This window comes from Protobothrops mucrosquamatus, unplaced genomic scaffold (genome assembly GCF_001527695.2).
Source record: "Protobothrops mucrosquamatus isolate PMUCROS unplaced genomic scaffold, P.Mucros_1.0 scaffold584, whole genome shotgun sequence".
Classification (NCBI taxonomy): Eukaryota; Metazoa; Chordata; class Lepidosauria; order Squamata; family Viperidae; genus Protobothrops; species Protobothrops mucrosquamatus.
The window spans coordinates 147,326-159,581 of record NW_015386884.1 but is presented as its reverse complement, the minus strand read 5'-3'; the positions used below and the strand labels follow the sequence as shown (position 1 = coordinate 159,581).

At 51.9% G+C, this 12,256-nt stretch overlaps 1 protein-coding gene across 1 annotated transcript in view; it reads left to right on the top strand.

The window, feature by feature from the left end:
- The window catches only part of NCSTN (nicastrin), a 24,623-nt gene extending 15,731 nt beyond the window's left edge, over window positions 1-8,892 (top strand). Inside the window, exons 10-17 of the mRNA XM_029284425.1 lie at window positions 1,113-1,191; window positions 1,714-1,889; window positions 3,956-4,055; window positions 4,162-4,257; window positions 5,502-5,589; window positions 5,822-5,964; window positions 7,224-7,439; window positions 8,163-8,892. Coding sequence (XP_029140258.1) covers window positions 1,113-1,191; window positions 1,714-1,889; window positions 3,956-4,055; window positions 4,162-4,257; window positions 5,502-5,589; window positions 5,822-5,964; window positions 7,224-7,439; window positions 8,163-8,285 — 1,021 coding nt within the window. The 3' untranslated portion in view covers window positions 8,286-8,892. The remainder of the gene's footprint in view (window positions 1-1,112; window positions 1,192-1,713; window positions 1,890-3,955; window positions 4,056-4,161; window positions 4,258-5,501; window positions 5,590-5,821; window positions 5,965-7,223; window positions 7,440-8,162) is intronic.
- The last annotated feature ends 3,364 nt before the right edge of the window (window positions 8,893-12,256 follow it).

Sequence of the window (12,256 nt, the reverse complement as noted above, 5' to 3'; positions counted from 1 at the left end):
CTCGAATGGACCCCGAGATTGAGGTAGGGACGTTGGCCTGGCTGCCGGTTCCTTCCTTCCCTGCTCACAAGGAAGATGCCGAAGTTGGCTTCCAACGGGCCCGTATGGATCCATGGCTCTCGGCCTCGGCTGCAGCAGGACGGCCTCTGACGGCCATCTGCTGGGAGACTTGCGGGCTTCCTCGGACAGTTGGTTGGCCACGGCAAGAACAGATGGCTGGGCTAGGTGGGCCAGGGGTCTGATCCAGCACAGCCAGCTTCTGCTCTGAGGTCCCTGGCTTCTCTGCTGAACACCACATGGTCCGTTCTGTCCCTCACGTCACTGCAGACATGTTGACAGATGCCGGCCTTCTTTTTTTGCCAGGTGTCCCTCACCTGAGGGATCAGCATCTCCTCCTCCTCCTCCTCCTCCACAGATCCCCCCTCCCTCCCTCCCTCCCTCCCTTCCAGCACTGATGATGTTATTTAGTTGGGCACTGAAATGCCTGCAAAAAAACCCACCAAGCTCAGAGTCCTCCTTTTCCTCTTCCTCCTTCCTTCCTTCCTTCCTCCACTCCACAAGCCCTTCTAGCACTGATAACGTTACATAGTTGTGCTATGAAACGTCTACAAGAAAACAACCAACCTCAGAGAGCTCCAAGGACCCCAGAGTCCTCCTCCCTCTCCTCCCCATCTCGAGCAACTTGCAAAAAGCACAACAACACAACAAAGGCCCTCCTGTTCTCAGGCCATTTCCTCCCTGATCTTGGTCCCCTGTGCGGTGCTGCTGCTTTTGCTCCCTCGCCCAGAACCTCTGGCCTTCCTCTTTGGCCTCCAGAAGCCGAAGCCTTCCTGCTCCTGGTCAGGTCCAGCTGATGCCCCTCACTAGCAGCTTCCAGCCAGGGTGGCCTTCTCCTCGGTCTCCCCGGCCTTGACCGGGTTTCTTGACCGGGGCTGCATCCCTACTCCCTGGCAAGAGCCATCAGATGCCCCCTCTTGCTTTCTCAGTCCCCTTTGGAAGCCTTCCTTGGGCCTCCTCGTTAGTCGAAAGGAACCCTGAGGAGACGCAGCCATCCTCTCCTCTGAATGCCGGGGGGACTTTCCTGCCCCTGGAGAACTCTCGCCTGGGAGGCGCTCTCTGCGGTGCTCAGCGCCACTCTGGGTGGGCCGATGCCCTCTGTCTCGGCACGATGCCCTCAGGGTGCCCATTTTGGTGACCACGAAAGCCTTAAAGCATTTGTAAAGTGTCCCAGAGGACAGGCTAAGGACGCTAAGGGGTGCAAGGAAAATGTCACGATCCAGTCTGAGTCAGTCACAGGGACCAGAGGTTTACTCTTCCAGGCTTTCAGGCTTGCACTTGGGCCCTCCCCAGAGAACTTCTCTCTCTCTCTCCAGAATATGGACACGTTGTGTTTATATGGTTGTGTGTGGTTTTTGGTTGTTAATCGGGGTGTTGATGGCCGGCTAGGAAGTCATTGATACGTGCCTCATAAACTGGTAGTAAATCAGCACTCCTATTGACTGGCAAGGGGTCCATTTCCCAGGCTTCAATCATGTTTAGGGCTATTTTTGTACCTGCTTGACCAACAAACCTAGTACCTGTGAAACTGAATGCGTGCACCGACTCAGATTGGATCCTGGGACACGTATGTCTGCAAGGATCTTCCTTGCTGCATTCCAAGTTCGTTGCATAATTGAGCTACTTGTCTTTCCTCTCGGCCTCCCCCTGCCTTAGCAAAACATCCAAAAGATGATGGAAGCCTTGAACAAGAGCAGCGAAAATACCAGCGTGGTGATGAGTGAAATCGGAGTCAGCCAGCCGCTCCCGCCTTCCTCCTTCCAGCGGTTCCTGAGGGTCCAGCAGATCCCCGGGGTGGTCCTGGCTGACCACTATTCCCACTTCGAGAACAGGTGACGAGGGACCCTCTTCAGCAGACGGGCTGCAGCCCAGAGGTCTCCAGGCTTGGCAACTTTTAAGTTTGACGAGCCACGTTTGACGAGCCCTGCTCTGCAGCTGAGTTTTACCCCAGATGGCAACCTTTCCTGCCTCAGTTGTTAAGTGAATCGGCGCAGTTGATAAGTTAGTAACATGGTTGTAAAGGGAATCTGGCTTCCCCCTTGACTTGGCTTGCCAAAGGGGATCACGTGACACACACACCCCCAGGGACACTGCAACCGTCATAAGTACATGCCAGTTGCCCAGCGTCTGAATTTGGATCACGTGATCAGGGGGGATGCTGCAAATGGTTATAAGTGTGAAAAATGGTCCTAAGTCACTTTTTTCAGCAACTTGACAAAGGGAGGAAGCCCAGACCCCCTTTGACCTGAGCCCGGGAGCTGAGCAGAAGCCGGGGTTTGTGTGTGTGTGTGTGTGTGTGTGCGCGCGCGCAGGAAAGAGCGTAGCAGTCGCTGGTTGCGGGGGGGGCAGGCGGAGGGAAGACAGACGCGTGCCGTGTAATTAAAGAGGCGCAACGTAATTGTTCTGACAACCAGGAGAAAACCCACTTTGGCCTGGCCGACGTTCCCGGCGTCTGGCTGGCGGCCGGGGCTGAGCGAGCAGCAGCCGAGCATCCAGAAGGCAGCATCTGCTCCTCCAGGACCGCTTGGAAACAAAGCAAAGGGGGGGGGAGAAGAGAAGGGGGTGTGTGTGAGAGAGAGAGAGAGAGCCAGGGGAAATCCAGATGTTGCAGCCGCTGCGTACAGGCAGCCCTTGACCTATAACAGCTCACTTAGTGACCGTCTAGTGCAGTGGTTCTCAACCTTTTTAATGCCGCGACCCCAACCGATTGTAAGTTGAGGACTAAACCGGTCGTAAGTCAAGGACTAAACCGGTCGTAAGTCAAGGACTACCCAACCGGTCGTAAGTCGAGGACTTTCCCTGCCCAGGAGCGCCGTGCATGCGTGGTTCCGCCCCCTGCGCCGGCCGAGGCGTAGCTGGCAAGCGGCAGAGACGGAGCAGGCCGACCGCCAGCTGGCCCAGCCCAAGGGAGGTAAGGCACCCGCCGGAAAAGGGGAAAAAATGGCGGACAAAAAAATGGCGGACAAAAAAAATGGCGGACAGCCTTGCTTGGCGACCCCCGTGAAATGGTCGAACGACCCCAAATGGGGTCCCGACCCACAGGTTGAGAACCACTGGTCTAGTGTTACAAGGGCACTGAAAAGAGTGTCTTATGACCCCTTTTCACACTTATGACTGTTGCAGCCTCCCCAGGGTCACATGATCAAAATTCAGGCGCTTGGCCACTGGCTCATAGTTATGACCGTCGCAGCGTCCCGGGGGTCACGTGATCCCCTTCTGCGACCTTCTGCCATGCTGAGGAGCCAATGGGGAAGCTGGATTCACTGAGCAACTGGGTCACTAACTTGATAACTGCAGTGACTCACTTAACAACCGTCTTGTTTAGCAACAGAATTTTTGGGCTCAGTTGTCCTAAGTGAAGGATTACTTGTATGTCCACGGCAATATTTTTTCAGCCTTGGCGATTTTAAGATGTGTGGACCTCGGCTCCCAGAATTCCCCAGTCAGAACCGCGTGCTGGGGGATTCTGGGAGTTGAGGTCCAGGCATCTTAAAAGTCGCCACGGTCGAAAAACGCTGACTGGGATGTGCGACTGGCCTCCCTTTCGGATTTGGGGACGTCATTGGCAAAGGTCTCTTCCCCCCCCTCCCCCCTTGCTTTCTAATAAAAAGCCTCAGCTCATCAAACAGGCAAAGCCGCCAAAGAGCCAAGTTAATTACAATAATTAAAATTAAAATTTTAATGACGCTTCTGCCACGAATAAAGGAAGGTGACGAGCCCTCCTTCGTCGCTTTGAGGAAGGGCTGGGGGGAGGCTGGGTTTCTGGCCAAGCCCAAATTCATCCCCCCCTCATTCCCAGTCCCAAGGGACCCCTCCTCCCCACACCTGCTCCCTCAAGGACCCCTCCTCCCCTCCCTGCCCCCCCCAGACCATCGCATCGTCTCCTTCCCTCCCACAGGTACTACCAGAGCATCTACGACACCCCCGAGAACATCCGGCTGAACTATTCCGGGCTGACCCCAGAGGAGGCCCTGAATCACGTGACGGACACAGCTAAGGTGGGCTGGGCCCGTCTCTCCGGGGGAGGGCGGGATCGGGGTAGGGGGGGCAAACTTGGATTGTCTGGCTGGCTGGGTTGCCTTGATCCTCCTTCCTGTCTCCCAGTCCTTAGCTGCAGTAGCCACCGTGGTGGGCCGCACGCTCTACAAGATGGCCGGAGGAGGGGGCAACGCCTCGTCAATTCAGGCGGATCCATTAACGGTGGGTGCTGAGGGGTTCTCTGGAGGGTTGGGGCCGGCCCATTCCCTCATCCCAGCACACCCCACAGGGTGGGGGGCTGTTGTTCTAGGGAAAATAGGAAGGTGCCTGAGAGATGTTCACCACTTTGAGTTATTTGTAGGAATAGTACGGGTGGTCAGGAAAGAAGGGGGGGGAAGGGGGAAGGAGAAAGAGAAGAAGGAAGGAAAAGGAGAGGAAGAGAAAGGAAGAAAGAAAGAACAAGGAAGGGAAGAAAGGAAGGAAGGAGAAAGAAAGAATGAGAAGGAAGGAAAGAAAGAAAAAAAGAGGGAGGGAGGGAGAGGGAAGGAAGGAAGGAGAAGAAAGAGAAAAGCATGGAAGAATCCCAGATCTTTTGGCTGGCAAAATGCTCTTTCCCAACTGCTTTACAGGAGATGCTTCTGAATTAGGCCCAAGATATAATTCACTCAACCAGTCTGGAGAGGCAGGCCAGGTGCCGAGGGGAATTCCTGCTTTCCCCCCCCCCCTCCTGCTTTCTGGAATTCCTGTTTGCCTCCTTCCATCACTTTATGTTAAGCCCACCAATCATGGGACTTTCTCCCTTTCTCTTGAGAGATCTAGTAATCTGATTATTAATTTACTCTATTGCAATTGAGCAATGGTTGAGATGCACAAGAACAATTACAAAATATATATAACGTTCAATATCCACTCTGTAACAAGGAAATAATGTGGACTGATCATTCGGGGTGCTAGGAGGTCACCTCCTCACCGCTGACTCAGCAACCTCCTCTCAAAAGGGAAGGTCCCACCAAGTCCATGGAAAAGGGCCTCTGAGGGAAGGGCGTTCCGCACCCTCTTTTCAAATCCTGCTCTGGGCCACAAGGGGCCATTGGCCGTCTCTGACCCAAGGCTCCCATCCTCTTCGAAAGCCAGGGGAGGCAGTTACCTAACCCACAGGTGTTGGGGGGGGGACACCGAGTACCTTTCCCCATCTCATCGGGAACCAGACGGCCACTTAATGGAGCAGCATCTCGTAGAACGTAGAATCTGAGAGCTGGAATGGACCTTGGAGGTCTTCTAGTCCACCCCTGCCCAAGGCAGGAGACCCAATTGCATCCTGGGCAAATGGCTTTTGCCATTAAATTTAATAAATAAACTTTAATACATTGACTAAAAGTTTTACCAGGAGTAAAAATTTTACGGGTAGTTTAGTAGGTGCTGCTCTTTGAACCTTTCTGGCTTGTCGTTTTGCCTTTTACTTCCAGGTCACGCGCATGTTGTATGGTTTCCTGATCCAGTCCAACAACTCCTGGTTCCAGGCCATCACTAAGCCAGATTTCAAAGGGCCTCTGGGTGAGGCGTGTGTGTGTGTGTGTGTGAGAGAGAGAGAGAGAGAGAGAAAGAGAAAGAGAAAATGAAAAAGAGAATGAGAGAGAGAGAGAGAGAGAGAGAGAGAAAGAAAGAAAGAAGAGAAAATGAAAAAGAGAACGAGAGAGAGAGAATGAGAGAGAGATCCTCAGGGGTGAAGCTGCTGCCAGAGGGTTCCTTTTGAACCCCCACCCCTTTTTTTGCTGCCCCCTCCCAGGCGATGAGCCCCTCCAGTACTACATCGCGGTCTCCAGTCCTGTCAACTCCACCAGCCTGGTCCAGTCTGTCTTGGCCAACCTGACTGGGACCCGCCTCGGGGACAACATCACCAAGGAGCATTGCAGAGCCTCCAAGGAAGACGTGAGCTCCTCGTCCTCTAGTCAAGCACTGTTGTTGTTGTTGTTGTTGTTTTGTTTTTGTTTTTAAAAAACTGGATAAAAAATTCTGGAAAACAACCGGCCCGGGGGGGGGGGTGGAAACCTAATGGGGAAACCCTGGGGAAAGCTGCCCACCTCTTCCCCTTCCAGGTGCCCCCACCCCCACCCCCTGAGCTTTGAAGGCATCTGGAGGAGGTCTCGGGTGGGGCCGTTAATCTCCCAGCACGTTTGCACAGGATTCGGTGACCTTTTGAGGTTCTTGGTCCCTGGCTTGCCCGCCTCAGAGACAGACAGAGACAGATCCTGAGCGTATGGCGAGCCGGGGGCCCAGCTAGCCCCGATCCTAACATTGGGCATCCACTGGGGATTCCCAGCCGGTTCAGCGGTTTTGATTGGAAGCCGACGGAGGCCTCCCGGCATAAAAGTGGAGCATAAGAGCCAGTAAACCTCAGGGTGTTACAGGCGGCCCTCGACCCACAACCACAGTTGAGCCCAGGATTTCTGTAAGACCGCTGGAAAGTGGGCTTTGCCCCATTTTATGACCTTCGTTGCCAGAGCTGTTAAGCGAATCGCTGCAGTCGTCAGCAACATGGTGGTTCTTAGGTGAATCTGGCTTCCCCACGGATTTGGCTTGTCAGCAAAAGGGGGTCATGTGACCCGGGACGCGGCAGCCGTCACAAATACGAGTCAGTTGCCAAGCATCCAAGTTTTGATCACGTGACCCTGGGGAGGCTGCAACGGTCGTAAGTGTGAAAAAACGGCCACCTGTCGTTTTTCCCAGGGTGGTCGTAACGTTGAATGGTCACTGAACAAGTGGCTGTAAGTGAAGATCTAGCTGTGGAGGCCTCCTGGGGTCATGAAAGCTGACCCCGCAGCAGTGGTCTCTTCCTCTGCCCAGCCCCTCAGGGCTTATCTGGGAAAGAGCCATTTGTGCAAATCCAGCGTATCAAAGCCATCCCTCGTTCGCCTTTGGTTCCTCCATTTCATTTATCCAGCTTATACACCCGCCTCTCTCAGATTCATGACTTTGGGTGGCTAACAACGGAAAGGGGAAAAAAAAACATAGCTATAAAAACAACATACCCATTCAACAGCTGAGGTACAAAAAAATAAAAAATAGAGCCGACAACAAGACATCGGCATAATCGTTACACAAACTTTGATGCTAAAGCTTTAATGTTCAAAGCAGCACATTAATAACTGGGCTCTGCTTCTGTTCCGCCTGCGTTTTCTTTGCCGCAGTTGTATGACTACATGTGGGTTCAGGGCTCCCCGTACCCCAACGCCAGCTCTCCCCGCAAGCCCTTCTGCGTCAGGCTGACTGTCCGCCGCACGCCAGCCTCCTCCCCGGCCTTCGAGCTCCGAGAGTGGGGCTCCACCGAGTTTTCCACCTGGACGGAGAGTCGCTGGAAGGAGCTTCACGGACGGATCTTCTTGGTCGCCAGCAAAGAGCTGGAGGTGAGGCGTCAAAGGGGGCTGATTGGCCTGCTGAAGTGTAACCCTCGCCATCCATCCATCCATCCACCCATCCCTCAATCTCGTCTCTTATTATCTATCGTCTATCAGTCTCTATCAACTATGATCTGTCAATCATGAGCTGTCATCTATTATCAATTTCTATCTATTATTATCTATCTTTATCATAATAATGATGATGATAAAGTTGGAAGGGACCTTGGAGGTCATCTAGTCCAACCCCCTGCTCATCTATCATCTGTTTTTATCTATCAATTTCTATATCATCTATCCTTCCTACCTACCTACCTATCTGTCCTATCTATCAATCTGTCTGAGTTTTGCACCATTTTATGACCTTTCTTGCCACTGTTAAGTGAATTACTGCAGTTGTTAAATGAATCATGCAGTTGTTAAGGGAATCTGGCTTCCCCCATTGACCTTGTTTGTGGGAAGATCGCAAAAGGGGATCACATGACCCCAGGACACTGCAACCATCATGAAGACATGCCAGTTGCCAAGCATCGGAATCTTAATCACGCGACCACGGGGATGCTGCTGTGTTCACGAGTGTAAAAACCGGTCATAAGTCACTTTTTTCAGTGCTGACATAACTTCAGTCACTAAATAAATGGTTGTAAGTTGAGGGTGACCTGTAATTTCCCCTTCTTTCAGATCCCTTCCCTTCCTTCCACGCCTGACTCCCTCCCTTTTGATTCCCTGCAGATCATCACCCTGGTGCTGGGCCTCGTTATCCTCATTGTCTCATTCGTGGCCACCTATTTCATCAACGCCAAAGCCCACGTGCTTTTTTCCACGCCAGGAGACTCTGAAACAGTGGCCTATTGAAACCCGGTGCCGGGAACTCTAGCGCTACGAAGAAGAAAGGAAGAAAATGAATGAATTTGGCACTGCCGGACCCTTTCTTTGATTACCGCAGAGTGGGGGACTAGAAGGAACACGTTGATCATCACCCCATTGAGAGAGACACACTGTGGGTGTACCAAAACACAATGCTGGCAGGAACAGATTGATTTGGAGGGGGGGCAGTTTGTTGGGTCTCTCAGACCCTTCTCTATCCAGCAGCCCGGAACAAATGGGGCACAGAGCACGGGGGTCCCGGCGCCCTCTTGCGAGCGGCCAAGAGTTGGCCATCAAAGGAGACTCTGCGGAGCATTTGTGGACCTTCAACCTTGTAGTTCTCCCTTTTTTTTTTTTTTTTTTAATTTTGAAGGTCTGGATGAATTTGCTCGACTCTTTCGATTTACATAGATCAAGGTGAAAAAAAAACGAGGGATGCAGGAAAGTTGGAAACGGGTGTAAACTATCCTTTTTTTAAAAAAAAGAAAATATGGGTTCTGTTTTTTGTACATACGATATAAATAGCCTGTTTTAATTGAAAACCATCGCCACCAACACCACTCCTTAACTTACAGATTAAATTTGTTGATCCTGCCCACCTTTACTCATTTGGTTTGGCTGCCTGAGAAGTTAAGAGTTTGGGGGCTGGGGTGGAGAGATTTTTGGGGAGGGGGTCTTCTCTGGGAAGATGCTATAGCAGCCTTCCTCAAATGAAACCTGGCATATCTGGAAAGCAGCAAATAGCAGTGTTTCTCAACCGTGGCAGCTGGAAGACGGGTGGACTTCAGCTCCCAGAATTCCCCAGCCAGCATAGCTGAAGTCCACCCATCTTCCAGCTGCCACGGTTGAGAAACACCGAGACAGGGGAAGGCTGAATAATATAGAGAGGCATACATTTCCCTGTGTTGAAACTGAACAGGTGATATCCTGACCCATTACGTTGCTGGGCCAAGCCATTTCTGGCAGTGGCACATGGGTTTCGGTTGTGACTGTGCCCGGATTTCTTTGAGACAATGTTTACAAGGAAGGGCGTACCCCGTGCCAACATTCTGGCGTTCTACAATTAAACAGAGTGTGCCCAACGTGCTCGTTTAAATGTGGCTGGCTGGTTTTGCTGAAGAACAGGAGAAATTAAATTAAACCCATCAATGACGCCAAAACGTTTTAAAGCCTCAACCAGTCGAAAAGACCAAATTATTTTGCGTTGCGAGATGTGTCTATGGACTGAAAGGAATCAGGCCCAGGATTCTGAGGTCGGCTTACGACCGCAGTTGAGGCTGGAATTACAGTTGTAAGTCATGCCTGTCATTAAGTGGATCACAAAATGGCCACGCCTGATTTTGCAACCTGTTTTGTGGCAGTCGTTAAGCAAACCCATTTTAGCCCATGGCCTTTTTTTTCCCCTCCAGAAATCAGAATAAATGTCAAGTTTCCTGCAAAAAATATAAACATGATCACAGATGCTACAAATAGCCATAAATATGAGTCAGTAGCCCAGCATCCCAAAATGCAATCGTGACCACGGGGGTGGGACAGCCATCGGAACCTCCAAAGTGGGTGACAAATATCCCTGGGGAGGTATGTTGCAACTTTGAACAGTCACAATTTGAGGACTACCTGTAGTTTTCTGTAGATCAGATTGTGAGAATGCAACTTAGCTGGCCTACTGGCATCTTGTCAGCATGGCAAGATCAACCTGTGATATCTCCATGAGAACTGGAGAGATAGTTGACAGACTGCATTCAACCATGGTTGGCTTGATTCCTTGAGCAAACCATAATAGGTTGCCTATTTCCCCCACGCTAAACCACAAACCAGGTTGAGAGCTACTTTGTGCCCCGCCCCACCTCTCGGAGATGTGTCCACTTGGATTTAAGGCTTGGCACCAACCAAGACCTTGGGGCAAGGCCGTTGGGTGGCAGTGGTCATCCAGAATCTCTCCTCATAATCCCAGATCTCTGGCTGTGAGGCCGTTCCCAAAACTGGCTTGTAGGATCCGTTGGGATGTTGCTACTGAACCATCCTCCCTGCCCAAGCTGTGCGGAGGTTGGCAGTGGAGTTCATCAGGCTTATGGTCCCGGAGCCCTCAATCTGCCCAAGGTTAGGCTTAGGCCCTAACCCTGGAAGGGCTTGCCTTCAGAAGTTGTGGGTGCTCCGTTACTGGAGGTTTTTGAGGAAAGATTGAAATGGTGTAGGATCTCCTGCTTGAGTAGGGGGTTGGACTAGAAGACCTCCAAGGTTCCTTCCAGCTCTGTTACTCTATTATTCTGTCATCCCTGGCCCTCCTCTATCAACCCTTCTCTTTTCCTTGACTCTCCTCTGGCTGGAGAATAGAAATGTCTGCAATATTTCCTTTTTCATGATGTCCTCATAAGATACTTTGGGGGCGGGGAAAGATCGAGGTTCCCTTCCTTTGGAACCACAGCCTCATCCTCCTCGCCGCTCTGCAACTCGCCGCTTCTCTTGGATCCAGTTGCTGGCAAGGATGGGAAGCAGCAGCTGCTGCCTGTTCCTCCCGTGCTCAGCGAAGGCCAAGAGGCCTCCCCACGGACCGCTCGGTAGCTTCTGTCCCCGGCTGGAAGCCCCACAACAGAGGAGGACAGGCTGAAGCTGAACACTGGCCAGGCCTGGAACAGACCCCAGTGCAGATTTGGTTACTTCTCGCTCCCTCACAGACTTTCTTCTGAAGGACGGGCGCTGCGTGGGTGGCGGCCCTGCTCCTCCTCCAGAATCGGAGGGTGGTCAAGCACACGGGCGGCCACTACCGGTTTGACGTTTCCAGCATTTGGAGTGCTGGGGTGGGCGGTTGCCCAAAAGCTTATTGAAGGCCACGCTGAGCTAAATGGCCAAGCTGAAGGAAGGTGGGAAGAGGCCTCTGTTCTTCTACTTATTCCCATAATTTCTTCATTTGTTTGGTTAGAGCTTGAGAGCTAAATTGATAACGGAGGTAGCAGAGGATGGAGGTCGTGGTGATTCGTATTACACATCTTTTCATCCCTGAATTCATTTATCTCAGTCTGCTCTTCGGAAGGAATCATTTCTGGGTGTCCTTCCTCAACAGAAAGCTGGAGAGATGTCTCCACTATGCAAGAGAAAACCTTCATTCCCTTGAACCACCGAACACGCAAGACGTTCTCCAAATTTCTCTATTGAAGGAGATTTGGGGGACACATTCCTTTACCTCAACTTAAAAGACCTGAGAGAGGAGGAATAACGGAGTTGCAAGGGATTTTGGAGGTCCTCTAGTCCAACCCCACCTGCTTAAGCAGAAAGCTTATACCATTCCAGACAAATGATTGTCCAACCTTTCACTGAGACGACAGGTTTCCCCGTGATGTGGATCTTCTTCACTGGTGGACAGGCGGTTCTCTTCTTGGCTGACTACAGAAATCACGCTGGGCCATCGTAGACCTTGTCCAGTTCAGGCCTAATGACATCGTGGCCATTTATAATTTTGAAGTGTGAAGCCGACCAGCTGCCCCTTAGATAACCACCCCTGATTTAAGGATGGACGGACCCAGCTTGCATGACAAACTTGAAAAAGTTGAAGATGTGTTGACTTCAGCTCACAGAATTCCCTCATGGGAATTTGGTTTAGCAGAAGGGGGTGAAGAGAGGGTGGGGAAGTGCTTGACCCTGGCTTCATACCACCTCTTCCCCAAGCCCCTTTCTCTCAACAGCAGGAAGGAGCACAATTTTGCAAGAATGTGGGTCCTCACGATATTTCTGGCTGAATCCCACTGGCTGAGGACCGGCTGGCTTTGCTTCCTGGCCCCCGTGTGCCGTCTCGGCTTCCTCGGGGAGTTGCCTGTAACTTGAGACCAGCTGCCGGATGAGTCCCAGGTGAGGAGCCATTTTGTCTCCCTGCCTCCTTCACACAGTCACCGACCAGATGCTACCCCTCGGCGTGAAGAGATGGCTCTGCAGGTGCCCGCGGTTGGCATCCTGAAAGGGGTGGC